Source organism: Hemitrygon akajei, chromosome 8 (genome assembly GCF_048418815.1).
Source record: "Hemitrygon akajei chromosome 8, sHemAka1.3, whole genome shotgun sequence".
NCBI lineage: Eukaryota > Metazoa > Chordata > Chondrichthyes > Myliobatiformes > Dasyatidae > Hemitrygon > Hemitrygon akajei.
In genome coordinates this window covers 26,915,105-26,928,405 of record NC_133131.1, presented here as the reverse complement: position 1 = coordinate 26,928,405, position 13,301 = coordinate 26,915,105, and the positions used below count along the sequence as shown (strand labels likewise).

The window sequence follows — 13,301 nt, the reverse complement described above, 5'->3', positions numbered from 1 at the left end:
CTTTTTGGAGGTCTTGCCACCTAGTTGTAAAGTGGGCTGAAGTGAAGCGTAGCTTGAATCCTCCTCGGTAGCTGGTGGTCATGGGTCACATTACTGGCTGGATATGGTAGTGGCCCTGCTCAACACGGATGAGGGCGTGTGGAATTGATCTGTAGGCGTTGGCTAGCTCTAATCAGACGACTGTTAGGCTGCCTTTCTTCTGCCTGGCCTCAGATCAATTGGCTGATTATTGAGGTGTTCAAGGTACCCAGGATGCTAACTTTCTGAATGGGTGTGTTGATATAGTGGCTCTCCATTAAGTAAGAGTTGAGCCTTCTCGCAAGCACCAAGAGGAATATCTTGCACTCCACACTTAGGAGGGAGATTGTACTAAACTAGGTGATTGTAGAGGAATCTTCTTCCTTGGGAACAAAGCATCTCTCAGCTGTATTTCAACTTGGTGGGAGAGAGGCTTTGGTCCAAATTATCCTCATTATCTTCCACAACCTCCAGGGGAGTTTTAGGCATTTCTTATGTACCTAGTAGGGTATACCACTTGGTCCTGGGGCAGCAGATGACTTTACTCTCTTGATGATATCCTACTCTGGGATCTATGCTATCAATTTCTTTTTGGTAATTTTGTAGTCTTCAGTATGATCTTCCTCAGCCTTCTCCACTCCAAGGAGATCAAGATACTTTCTAGGACTTGCTGTTCATTATGTATATCCTAGCCTAATCAGTGCTTTCAAAATGCACTGTCTTGCATTTTTCAGGATTAAGTTATACTTGCCATTTCTGTCTGTCTTGCCAACTTATCAATATTCTTGCATGACTGATGATTACCCTCCTGATTAATACAATGACACCAATTTTTGAGGAAACTGAGAGTTTGATTATCATATCTCTGACATTCATATCAAATGTATATAACAAACCATCAGGATCCCAGCATTGATTGCAGCTTCCAATCACAAAAGCAATCCATGACCATTACTCTCATCCTCCAATTGCCATGTTAATTTCATTCGCAATTTATCAAATTGATTTTGATCCATTTTATTCTTTTGGACCAGTTTCCTGGGTGTGACTTAACGAAAAACCATGTTAAGAAACATGTAGACTATATTCTTCTGCCATACTTAAACCCATTTGTTTTGCATTCTTTCTTTCAAGTTCAACTATTCTTGACCATTTTGATGATTAAGTTAGGGATAGGATGGGAAAAGGAGTAATTTATACTCCCAATAGTTGCAGAATAGAATTCAGTCAATGATCATCTGCATTGCCATCATTCCTACCTGTGGTCACCCAGCAATATCTGATTCATTATTATTCCATTGTGCATATGTGTGGTTTACCATGTCCAGAATAATTGATCAAAACATTACTCATAATTTGAAAGGTTTTTTTAAAGGTATGAAAATACCATTTTTTCCCCATATATCATTGATGATAGAAAACAGTGGCATCCTATTCACTAATACCATCCATACTCACATATCCATATTGGTAAAGAATGCAACCCATTTACTAGTTATAACAGTATAGCTTGTACTTGTTAAGTATGCAGGTTATTTTGGGGAAATCATTAAGTTCTTCACCTTGTAAATTCTTGCAAAGTTTGAATTGCTTAGTATGTTGAAATCTTGCAAGCAAGAGGTCATTTTGGTGAGGAAGAAGCTCTTTTGAAATTAGCCATTTGTTTTACTGAATAATTTGTAGCTTCCTGGGCACTAAATACCCTGAAGAGTTTCTGCTGCTGTCATTGATAGTTTTCCAGCAGCTATGAGTCTGGCTGATGGGGGAAAAACAGCTGTGATTAAGCCCAGAGGCAGTATTGCCAATGATTTGATGTACATCATAATGATCAAGCTTCATAAGCGGTTGAGATCTGGGTTGTGTTTGACCAACCACTTATCACGGATAAATACTGTATATATAGTGTTAGCATCAATGCATTTGCTGTAAGTGGTGGGGATAATGTACAAAGTTGTTTTAATGTCATCAATTTCACATGTGAAAGAACTGTGAATAAATATCTTGGGTATGATGAACAAGGAATATTATTTCTGACAATATTGACAATAAAATTGGTCAAAACTAGAATAAAACAAGAAACCAACTTAAAAAAAATATGAATAATAATAGATGCTACATTTCAACTTGAACTGGCATATAAAGGCACAATTAAAATACTCGAACTTATATTTAGTGTAATAGCAAATTGAAAATAAAAAAAACAAAATTGTATGCCAAGGCAATGAATTGTTTGATTTAATGTACAGCAGTTTTCACCAAACTCTGGCCCTAAGTCATCTTAGGGTAGCCTCAAAGTATTGTAGGGGAACAGTTGAGAGGACAATATTGGTTTCTGCAATTCTTTTCTGAAGGTATTTTCTAACAATGCTCATTTTTTGCAGATGCTTTATAGCATGGAAACAGGCCGTTTGGCCTAATTGCTCCATACCAGTGAAAACTGTCATCTGAGCTAGTCCCATTGGGCCAAATTCAGACCATATCTCTAAACCTCTCCTATCCATGTACTTGTTCAAGTGCATTTTAAATGTTAAGCACTCTCTCAACTACTCCCCCTGCAACTTATTCCATATACTGACAAGCCAGAGGTGAAAAGGTTCCACACCTCCCCTTCCAGGTTCTTATTAAACTTTTTCCTATTATGTTTAAAGTATCAATTGATCAGATTCCATAAGGCAGTTGCATTTATTTTTTGATATTGACCATCTATGTTGTATCTTGTCGACTCATGATGATAATAAGGAACAATATCAATGTGATTTCATATTGTTTCCTTAATAAACTGAAGTCAAAATCTGTGGCTTGATGGGCCAGTGAACAGTAGGTTATAATGATTCTTATGATTCTCCCATAATTTGCTAAACTTCAGCCTGCAGAGACCTGTACTTCCCACAACAGAAAGAAAATTAAAGCAGTAATCATTTTGGTTTCACAGAAATCTGCAAGCAGATCATGTAGCCACTCTAATCATAGGTTTGTTTTTGGAAGTAGCTGGAGTGGGAAGGAATGTAATAGTTTGCCAATGAAACCAAAGATCTTTTACTTTGTGAACTTATTAGGGTTTTGATTCACTGCTTGGGAAACATCATGCTCAAACAAAATCAAATCAAATGCCACAGAATGCCCACAGTGTTTCTGCGCCAAAGAGAAAAAGATGCTCAGATAGGCACAGAAGCCACTCCGCTGAAAGAGAGCGAACTTCACCAATCACAAAGGATAATATTTTAAGTGCACCCAAAGGATTGCCTCCACTTAAGATTGGTAAGTCCCTTATTTTACGGTCACTAAGTAAGATGAATAAAAATGGAAAAGAAAGAATTTAGAATGATGTCAGTATTGTCTATAGATGAATGCTGGTAGGAAACAATCTGAAATGGTATTTGAGAGGCAATTGTAAAGTTACTTCTGCCTAAATTTGACTGCTAAAATCATGCCATTTTGTGTTTAGTAATATGAATAAGATGAATCCTAGGAAACAATACTCAAATTGACTTCTTCCCCTTTTCTTTCCTTTCTGATCTTTTCCCCCTTCCTTTTCAATCCTGAGGAAGGGTCTCAGCCCAAAACGTTGACTGTTTATTCCTCTCCATAGATGCTGCATGACCTGCTGAGCTTCTCCGGCACATTGTGTGTACTGCTCTAGATTTCCAGCATTTGCAGTACCTCATTGTGTCTTGATCAGAGCATTATACAATTTAACTGGTCTTCCTTCTAATTTGTACTCTTCTAGATTAGATCTTGATCAATATTAAACTTTGAGAATACTGAGACTCATGGGTATATTTCAGCCTCTTTCTTCGTAATCAATATAATTCATGGAACATTTGCTCTTTCCACCTTTCATTGTTAATTGTCATTTAAAAATTATCAGCTTTGAACTTCACATGTCAATTGGCCTCATGCTTGGCTCATCTATCTTGTTCTGCAATAAGTGAATACCTCCTTGGTTTCTGTTCTCCATTCTGAATTGGCATTATCTGGAAATCTGAATGAGTTTTTTAAAAACTAAATGAAATAATTTGAAAATAAATGTATTATTGCACTAATTAATTCCTTCATACCTCTAACACAATAACAAGCCTTTAGCTGATATATCATCTAGCTCCAAGATTATGTAATCTGCACAACTTTAATCTTAATAAATAACTCCTGAGCAGTTCAGTATTTTTACTTTACATTTATTATGCGAACATTCTTGCTGATGTGAACTGGTTGGTAACTCATCAATTGGACTCTCTTGACTCTTGGTTTTTGCTTAGCCTCCAAGTTAACAGTGCAGTTAAATGTAATAGTTCTTAACTAGTTTGCTGTAATAAACTGTGAGTTTCCATTTCCTAAATTTTAAGTGTAACTGGTTTTTGCTTCAAAAACAACATCAAATGTTCTTTAATGTTAAAATTTTGGTTGGAAATGAACAGTAAAATTACTGTTCCTGCTTCTTCCTATAGATGCTGCCTGGCCTGCTGCGTTCCACCAGCATTTTGTGTGTGTTGCTAGTAAAATTACCATTTTATATGACTGATTTAAGTTTTATTAATTTACTTGGAGAACAATGATTAAAATATTTACTGGATTTTTATACTATTCAGTAAAATGATTCTCAAAAATAAATGTTTCGCACAGATGAAAATTGGCATGTTCCTGAATCTTCCAGACCACAGCAAAGCAATAGAGAGTCCCTAACACCCTATTTGGAACCACAGCAAGAAGATGACCCTCCAACCCCTGATAGGAATGCTGCATTGAAGGATGGATTAGAAGCTTTACAGCGCATGGGAACCTTGCATAAATTTTTTGCAGAGAAAACAGGAACTAAGAAAGGAGTGCTGCTGCCATTTGTAAGTTAAATATGATGATTGTACTATGGTTTTATTATGAGGATGATTTGGCGCTTTCTTCTGTGCAGACCATGCTGATGATTTTATGAATAATGTCTGTATTTCCTTTTTCCTATGTTGCAAACACATCATCATTCAAAAGAAATGATGCAGAACTTATTACAATGACTGGTTCTCAATGGTAATCCACATCAATGAACTATATATTTGTCTGTCAATTTCAGCTTTATTCCTACAACATTATTGCTTTAGTATTACCATTATATTTAAGAATGTAAATCAAGCCTTGTAATTGGAAAGAGAGTGTATACGATACAATAGTGACCAAACTTAAGCAGTTGATGCCTCCCTTGAACTTTAATGTCTGAATCAGCTTGGGTCATTTCTAATGAAAGGCCATTATCCTGATTGTATTTTTCTCCCCTTTTTCATTTTGCTAAACATTGTCAGCATTTTTCTGATTTTATTTTAATTAGGAGTATTTTGCTTTCATATAAATTCTATATAAACATCTTAATGACTATTTGATAGTATGATGCAATGGAATTTCTCATGGCAGTGAGAAATTGATGAACTATTTTAGTTTGATGCTGATTTCTAGTTTAGTTACAAGTCAACAAAAATGAATGAGATATTCAAAAAAATCAGATGATATTTCATCAGGGAAAATATATTTTAAACATATTAGTCAGAATGCTCTGCTATAGGTAATTTTCTTTTTGCTAATATGTTTAATGCAGCTCAAACAGGAATTGACTATAAATGTGAGAAGGCAGTAGTTTTGAATTCCACATTCTGGAGCTTGATTTTGGCTTTACACTGGTTCACACACAATCATAGGCAAAGTGAAGCAAGATTCCGACCAAAAATTTAATTGTTTATAATGATTCACCTAGCTGTTAACATAAAAACATTCACCCAACATTTGCATGCAAATGTCAGTTGCATACACGATGCCGGTTAGAAATAAATATAGACAGTAACTGAAATACTACTCATCTTGAACCAGTCAGAGTTCCTTTCAAAATGAATTCAAAATGTACTTTTGCATGTCTGTAAGATACATTTCTGCCCTTTGAATATCAGTAATAATGAAATTGTAAAATTTTTCATCGTATTTCATTGAATTTGTTGCTTATATTAAGAAGTTCCATCCATTCCATTTCATGTTTATTTTTCTTACAATTTATGAAATTAATTTCAGCAGCATAAACAGAAGAAAATGCTTGCAATGCGTGCCTGCTTTCAGAAAGCTACAGTGTCTTCAGAACTGAAGAAGAATCAAGGACCACTTAAAGACAGCAAACATCCTTCAATTCCACGATGTCCCAACCCTATTCCAATGTCATCTAAACGGTTAGTAACCACATAACATTGTGTTGCATTGCACTGACAGCTAGTTAATGGTTCTGTTCATAGTACTGACCAGCTTCAATGCATGCAACTGCATTCTCCTTACTTCTATAGCTATGCACTGCAGTTTGGAAACGGAGGAAGCACTCTGACCTCTCAATCCACCCTGAACTTACTACTAAGTTCAGGGATATTCCATTCAGGGATTTCCAAATAGTAGCTGGGATATGGACCACAGAATACAACAGGAAATAGAAAAGGTGTGGCAAAAAGGGAAAGTTATGATAGTCATGGGAGATTTTAATATGCACGTCGATTAGAAAAATCAGATTGGTAATGGATCTCGAGAGTGAGTTTGCCTATAAGATGGCTTTATAGAGCAGTTTATCATTGAACCTACTAGGGGATCAGCTATACTGGATTGGGTGTTATGTAATGAACTGAAGGCGATTAGGGAGCATCAGCCTTCACTGTGGAAGACACTAGCAGTGTGCCAGATGTGTAGTATGTGAAGGAAGAGAAGTGAGTGTAGTTACTATTACAAAGGAGAAGGTGCTCAAAAAGCTGAAAGACTTAAGTCACGCAGACCAGATGAACTGCACTCTAGGCTTCTGAAAGAGGTAGCAGTAGAGATTGTGGAAGAATTAGCAATGATCTTTCAAAAATCCTTGGACTCTAGCATGGTGCCAGAGGTCTGGAAAATTGCAAATGTCACCCTACTCATTAACGAAGAAGGAAGGCAGCAGAAAGGAAACTATAGACCAGTTAGCCTGACCTCAGTGGTTGGGATGATGTTGGAGTCGATTGTTAAGGATGAGGTGTTGGAGTACTTGGTGACACAGGACAAGACAGTACAAAGTGAGCATGGTTTCCTTCAGGGAAAATCCTACCTGACAAACCTGTTGGAATTCTTTGAGGAGATTACAAGGAGAATAGATAAAGGAGAGGCAGTGAATGTTGTATATTTAGACTTTCAGAAGGCCTTTGACAAGGTACCACATATGAGGCTGCTTACCAGGTTAAGAGCCCATGGTATTACAGGAAAGTCACTAGCATTGGCTGTTCGGTAGGAGGCAGCGAGTGGGAATAAAAGGATCCTTGTCTGGTTGGCTGCTAATGACTAGTGATGTTCTGCAGGGGTCAGTGATTTAGATGATGGAATAGATGGCTTTGTTGCCAAGTTTGCAGATGATACGAAGGTTGGTGGAGGGGCAGGTAGTGTTGAGTAAACAGTTAGGTTGCAGAAGGACTTAGACAAATCAGGAGATTGGGCAAGGAAGTGGCAGATGAAATACAATGTTGGAAAATATATGATCGTGCATTTTGGTAGAAGAATAAATGTGCAGTCTATTTTCTAAACAGGAAGAAAATCCAAAAATCTGAGATGCAAAGGCACTTGTGCAGAACACCCTGAAGGATAACTTGCAGGTTGATTCGGTGGTGAGGAAGGCAAATGCAATGCTAGCATTCATTTCAAGACGTCTAGGGATGTGATGCTGAGGCTTAATGAGGCACCGGGGAGGGCACACCTTGAGTATTGTGAACAGTTTTGGGGTCCTCATCTATGAAAAGGTGTGCTGGCATTGGAGAGGGTCCAGAGGAGGTTCACAAGGATGATTCTGGGAATGAAAGGATTATCATATTAGGAACATTTGATGGCTCTTGGTCTGTACCCGCTGGAATTTAGAAGGATGAGGGGAGATCTCATTGAAACTTTTCAAATGTTAAAAGGCCTAGACAGAGTAAAGGATGTTTCCCATGGTGGGTACAGCCTCGAGATAGAGGGGTGTTCATTTAAAACAGGGATGCAGAGAAATTTCTTTAGCCAGAGGGTGGTGAATTTGTAGAGTTTATTACCACAGGCAGCTGTGGAGGCCAGGTCGTTGGGTTATTTAAGGCAGAGATTGATAAGTTCTTGATTGGGCACGGCATCAAAGGTTATAGGTAGAAGGCTGGGAATGGGGTTGAGGAGGGGACGAAAGGATCTGCTATGATTGGTAGAGTAGACTTGATGGGCCAAGTGGCCTAATTCTGTTCCAATGTCTTATGGTCTTATAAGTTACTAAACTGAGGGGGTCAGATACTTTTAATTTTGGCCCTTTTTTATGACAGCTAAAGGAGTTGTAATTGCATGGCCCTTACATTAGCATGGAGTCTCCAATATGATATATAAATATATAATTAGCCATTCTTTTTGATTTCTCCTTTATATTTACTTTTTAATTAATTAGATGGTTAAATTAATTTAAGTATAAAAACTAATAAATTTCAATTCTCATGGCATTGGTAAGGAAAGGAAAAGTAGAATGAAATGTCTATATGACTGAATATGACTCTAAAAGTGTATCTAGTTTGTAAGAAGGAAAATATTAACTAAACTTCACACTGATCACTTACAAACTGAAAAGGGAGAAATTTTATTGAGGAATATGAAAATGACAGAAAATATATTTTTGACATTGTCAAAACATTTCTGGACATTAGACCACAATATTCTATTTTACCAATCTGTCTTAAATCTAGTTATTCAAAATATTTTGTTTTAAAAAGAGAGCATCTAAATTTGTTATTAAACAGTTATAGAGCTGTACAACATAGAAACATCCTTTGTCCCACTACATCCATGCCAACCTTATTGTTTCTCTTCACTAACCCCATTTGCCCTGCTAGGTCTGTATCTTTTTGCCTTGTCTTTTCAAATGCCTGTCTTAAGTGCCTCACCTATGACTGTGTTCCTGTACATGGTTCTAACTCCATAATCAAGTTTGCAGACAACACCACTGTGATTGGCCTGATCAGAGGGGATGATGAGATGGCCTACAGGGACGATGTCCAGCACCTGGCCACGTGGTCTGCTGACAATAACCTGGCCCTTAACACCCAGAAGACCAAGGAGATCATTGTGGACTTAAGGCATGCTAGGAGCCACATTCATGTCCCCATCTACATCAATGGAGCTGTAGTGGACCGTGTATCAAGCTTCAAGTTCCTTGGTGTCCACATTTCCAAGGATCTCATCTGGTCCCTGAACTCCTCCCATCCTGATCAAAAAGGCGCAACAGTGCCTTTATTTCCTGTGGAGCATCAAGAAAGCTCACCTCTGTCTCATGATATTGACGGACTTTTACCGCTGTACTGTTGAGAGCATACTCACCAACTGCATCTCAGTGTGGTATGGCAATTGTCCCGTATCGGACCGCAAAGCACTCCAGCGTGTGGTGAGAACTGCCCAGCGGATTATTGGCACTCAATTGCCCATCATTGAGAACATCTACTATAAACGCTGCCTGGGCAGGGCAAAAAGCATTATCAAGGATGCATCTCACCCTAAACATGGACTTTTTACTCTCCTCCCATCTGGTAGGCACTACAGGAGCCTCTGCTCCTGCACCAGCAGGCACAGGAAGAGCTTCTTCCCTGAGGCTGTGACCCTGCTGAACCTCACATCAGAGCGCTAAGCAGTATTGCACCCATATTGTACTGTCTCAGTACTGTTATATTTGTGTGCTGTAGCACTTACTTTTTATTTGCAGTTATTTTGTAAATAACAATATTCTTTGCATTTCTCATTAGATGCTAACTGCATTTCATTTGGCTTTGTAGCTGTACTCGGCACAATGACAATAAAGTTGAATCTAATCTATTCTAAGTGTGATTTTACCTGATTGCACCATCTCTGCCAGCAAGTACTAGTTACCAGCTAGTATGTGTACTTTACCCTCAGATTCCCTTGGAAGTTCCTTCCTCTCACCTTAAACCCATGCCCTCTTGTTTTTGATACGCCTTTCATGGGACAAGTGTTCTGTTTATCTGCTCATCTATGACTTTTATAATTTTACATTCTCTGTCAGGTCACCTCTCTTGCTTCAAAACAGGCCCAGACAATTGAATCTCTCCCCTTAACTGAAGACCTCCAATCCAGCCAATATTCTGGGGAAGCACCTCTGCTGTCTCTCCAACACAGCACTTCCTTCCTGTGGTGTGGTGACCTAAACTGCATGCAACACTCCCTCTAGTGTTTGTAAAATTGCAACATAACCTCCCACTTTTATAGCCTGTGCCTTGACCTAATGAAGGCAGGTGTGCCAGATGCCGTCTTTGTCACCCAATCTACCTGTGTTGCCACTTACATGGGAATGTCTCTGGATTTTACCGAGTCTCTCTGTTCATCAGCACTGCTTAATGACCTACCATTTTCTGTACATGTCCTAGTCCTATTTTCCTTTCCCAGTGTGCATCATATTGCATTTGTTGGGATAAAATTCCATCTGCCAATCCTCCACATAACTTTCTATCTGTTCTGTATCGCAACCTTTAACAACTTGCCTTGCTATCCATAACACTGCCATTCTTTGTGTCATCTGAAAATTTCTAATCATTCCTCCTGCATTCACATCCAAGTTGTTCATGTATATCATAAACAATTGGGTACACTATCGATCACCGAATGCTAATCAGATAAGCATCCTTCCACCAGTTCCCGCTGCCTCCTATCAGTAGGCCAACTTTGGATCTAGTTGGTCAGCTCAGCTTGGATCTCATGTGTCTTAACCTTCTGGTTCAAGGATCAGCCTATCATGTAGGACCTTGTCAAATGCCTTAATAAAGGTCATATAGACAAGCTGTACTAATCTGCTTTTATCAGTTCTTATTATCTTCTCAAAAAAACACAAATTAGTGAGACAGTATTTCCCCCCAGGCAAAACCACGTTGACTATCCTTGATCAGCCCCTGTCCTTCCAAATGTACATGAGTCCTAACCCTCAGAATTTTCTTCACTAATTTATCTACCACTTGCCTTAGGCACACAAACCTGCAGTTTATTACCGTCCTTGAATAAAGCAACAACGTGATTTATCCTCTGATGCCTCACATATGGCCAGCGATGATGCAAAAATCTGTCCTCAGCTATCTCTTTCCTTGTTTCCCATTCATTACTGTTCCAGCAGTGAAATTTATATTTAAATTATGCTATTATTGAATTTGTCTTTGTTATATGAAATACCTAATGCCTAATTTATGATCCCTTAAATAATTGTAGAATTCCACTGAAGAAACAGAAAACGAGATTGGGAGGCTGGATATCAACACCTGCAGACAGGAATCAATCTAGTTTGCTTAAGGAAGTGGAGCAAGAAAAGCAAAAAGTTGCAGGAACTGAAGCAATCAGGTGGGATTGCTGATTTCAGTGAAGAATATCATTGGGCCATATTCAAGGACCCTTCTATTGATTTTCTATTGCAGGTTGAACTTTTCAGGCATCATTCTTCAGCTGTTTGATCATCTTCTGTTTCATCAGTTCATATAAAGAATTTTAGGGATTTTTTTAGTTCTATAATTGATCTCTGCAATCCTTAACCATGTTCTTCAATACTTAGTTTATAGTATTATCTTGAAAGTAGCTTTAAAGATTTCCTTTAAAAAATAAGACACATAGATCAAGTTTGCTAGGAAATGCAACACTAAAGGAACAAAAGATTAATAAATGGATCACTCATTACTTGGTTTGAACGTAGCTGCATTTTGGCACAAAACTTTCATAATTGCTTGCAAAATATTTCAATTTTAAATTCAGTTTAAATTTCCCCCATCACGTTCATAACATTGAAGGATTCAGCCCAACTACTAAAATTTGCTGTTTACTTTGAGGATAGCTGTGGGAAATTGGGAAGATTTCATGAGCTATTTTGGCTGAGGGAGGAGTTTTATTCCTCATCTGACTATATTGCTACTGACCCACACTGCATGATGCAATGTGTATTATGTAGTGAACTATTGGGATAGGTATTGAAATTATTTCAGATTGTTTACCAGTTTTCTTTGTGCCATTTCTATATCTACAATACTTTGTTTTGCTTTTGAGAAAGCAGTTGAGGCAAGCAGTCTTCTAACTAACATTAGTTAGTTAGTTAGTTCTCTTCTAACTAACATTAGTTGACAAATCATTATATCAACCAGTAACAACCATTTGTTTGTATGATGTGTTCTTTAAGAAGGTACATTACAATTTTAATACAAGAACATTGTTATCCTTTTAGTGGAAGATCGTTGCTAAGTTTCCATCCAGCTTAAGGGATGCATTTGACAGTTTAGTTGACTGTTCTTGCATGAAGGTTAATTATTCTTTGTAGATCACCCTTGTGGCTTATATTTGAATAATTATTTTAGACTGGCGTGGCTTGACTCAGAAGCTGCCCGCAGGATGAGGGAACTGAATGAACTCTCCCAACAAGAAACTGACAGAATAAAGAAAATCAGGTAGACCTTTTACAGTTATTAATTTTGGTGTAGATATCAATAAATGGCAGAAAGACCATCTTTGGATTTGCCATTGACTTTTAAGTGGAATAACAGGGACTTAATTTCTAAGTAAGGTAGATGTGTGATATTGATCCAGAAATGGAGCAATAAAAATTGAACTTCTCTTTGAATATCCCCCAGGACCTTGTAAAAGACATTATGGCAGGGCTGTCAAACCCCATTTTCCTGCCTTCTCCCTGTAACCCTTAACCTCTTTACCAATCAGGAACCTGTCAAATTCTGTCGTAATTACACCCATTGACAGCCTCCGCAGCCCGATGTGGCAACGAATTCCACTGACTTACCAGCTGTGGCTGAAGAAGTTCCTCCTCATCTCCGTTTTAGAGGGATGTCTCTTTATTTTGAGGCTCTTGGATCCTTGACTCTCCTAATGGAAACATCCTCTCTAACCAGTCCTTCTAGTATTCATTATGTTTCAATGAGATCCTCCCTCATCCTGTTGAACTCCATGGAGTATAGGTCCATGTACATTAAACAGTCCTTGTACATTAAGGCTTTCATTTGTGAGATCATTCTTGTAAACGTCTTTTGTACTCTCTTCAGGTCATCACATCTTCCTTGGATATGGAGCAGTATTTCAAAAGCAATCTAGTAATACATTACAATGCCCTAGTAATGCATTCTGGTTTTTATATTCTAATCATCTTAAAATGAAATCCAGGATTGCGTTAAGAACCTGCTCAACCTGCAGGTGATTCTAAACTAGACATTTAGAAGCATTTAAGTGAATTCCATCCATTGTTGAGACTTAAATTGGTCAATCATCTTTAAAGT

General features: G+C 38.0%; 1 protein-coding gene across 2 annotated transcripts in view; it reads left to right on the top strand.

The window, feature by feature from the left end:
• Positions 1 to 13,301, top strand: part of kiaa0753 (KIAA0753 ortholog) — a 57,672-nt gene that overhangs the window by 19,128 nt on the left and 25,243 nt on the right. The window contains exons 6-10 of one of the 2 annotated variants that reach the window (XM_073053478.1): positions 3,075 to 3,276; positions 4,639 to 4,853; positions 6,061 to 6,209; positions 11,248 to 11,376; positions 12,375 to 12,464. In XM_073053478.1, coding sequence (XP_072909579.1) covers positions 3,075 to 3,276; positions 4,639 to 4,853; positions 6,061 to 6,209; positions 11,248 to 11,376; positions 12,375 to 12,464 — 785 coding nt within the window. Of the gene's footprint in view, positions 1 to 3,074; positions 3,277 to 4,638; positions 4,854 to 6,057; positions 6,210 to 11,247; positions 11,377 to 12,374; positions 12,465 to 13,301 lie in introns of both variants that reach the window. The other variant, XM_073053477.1, reaches the window with a different exon arrangement.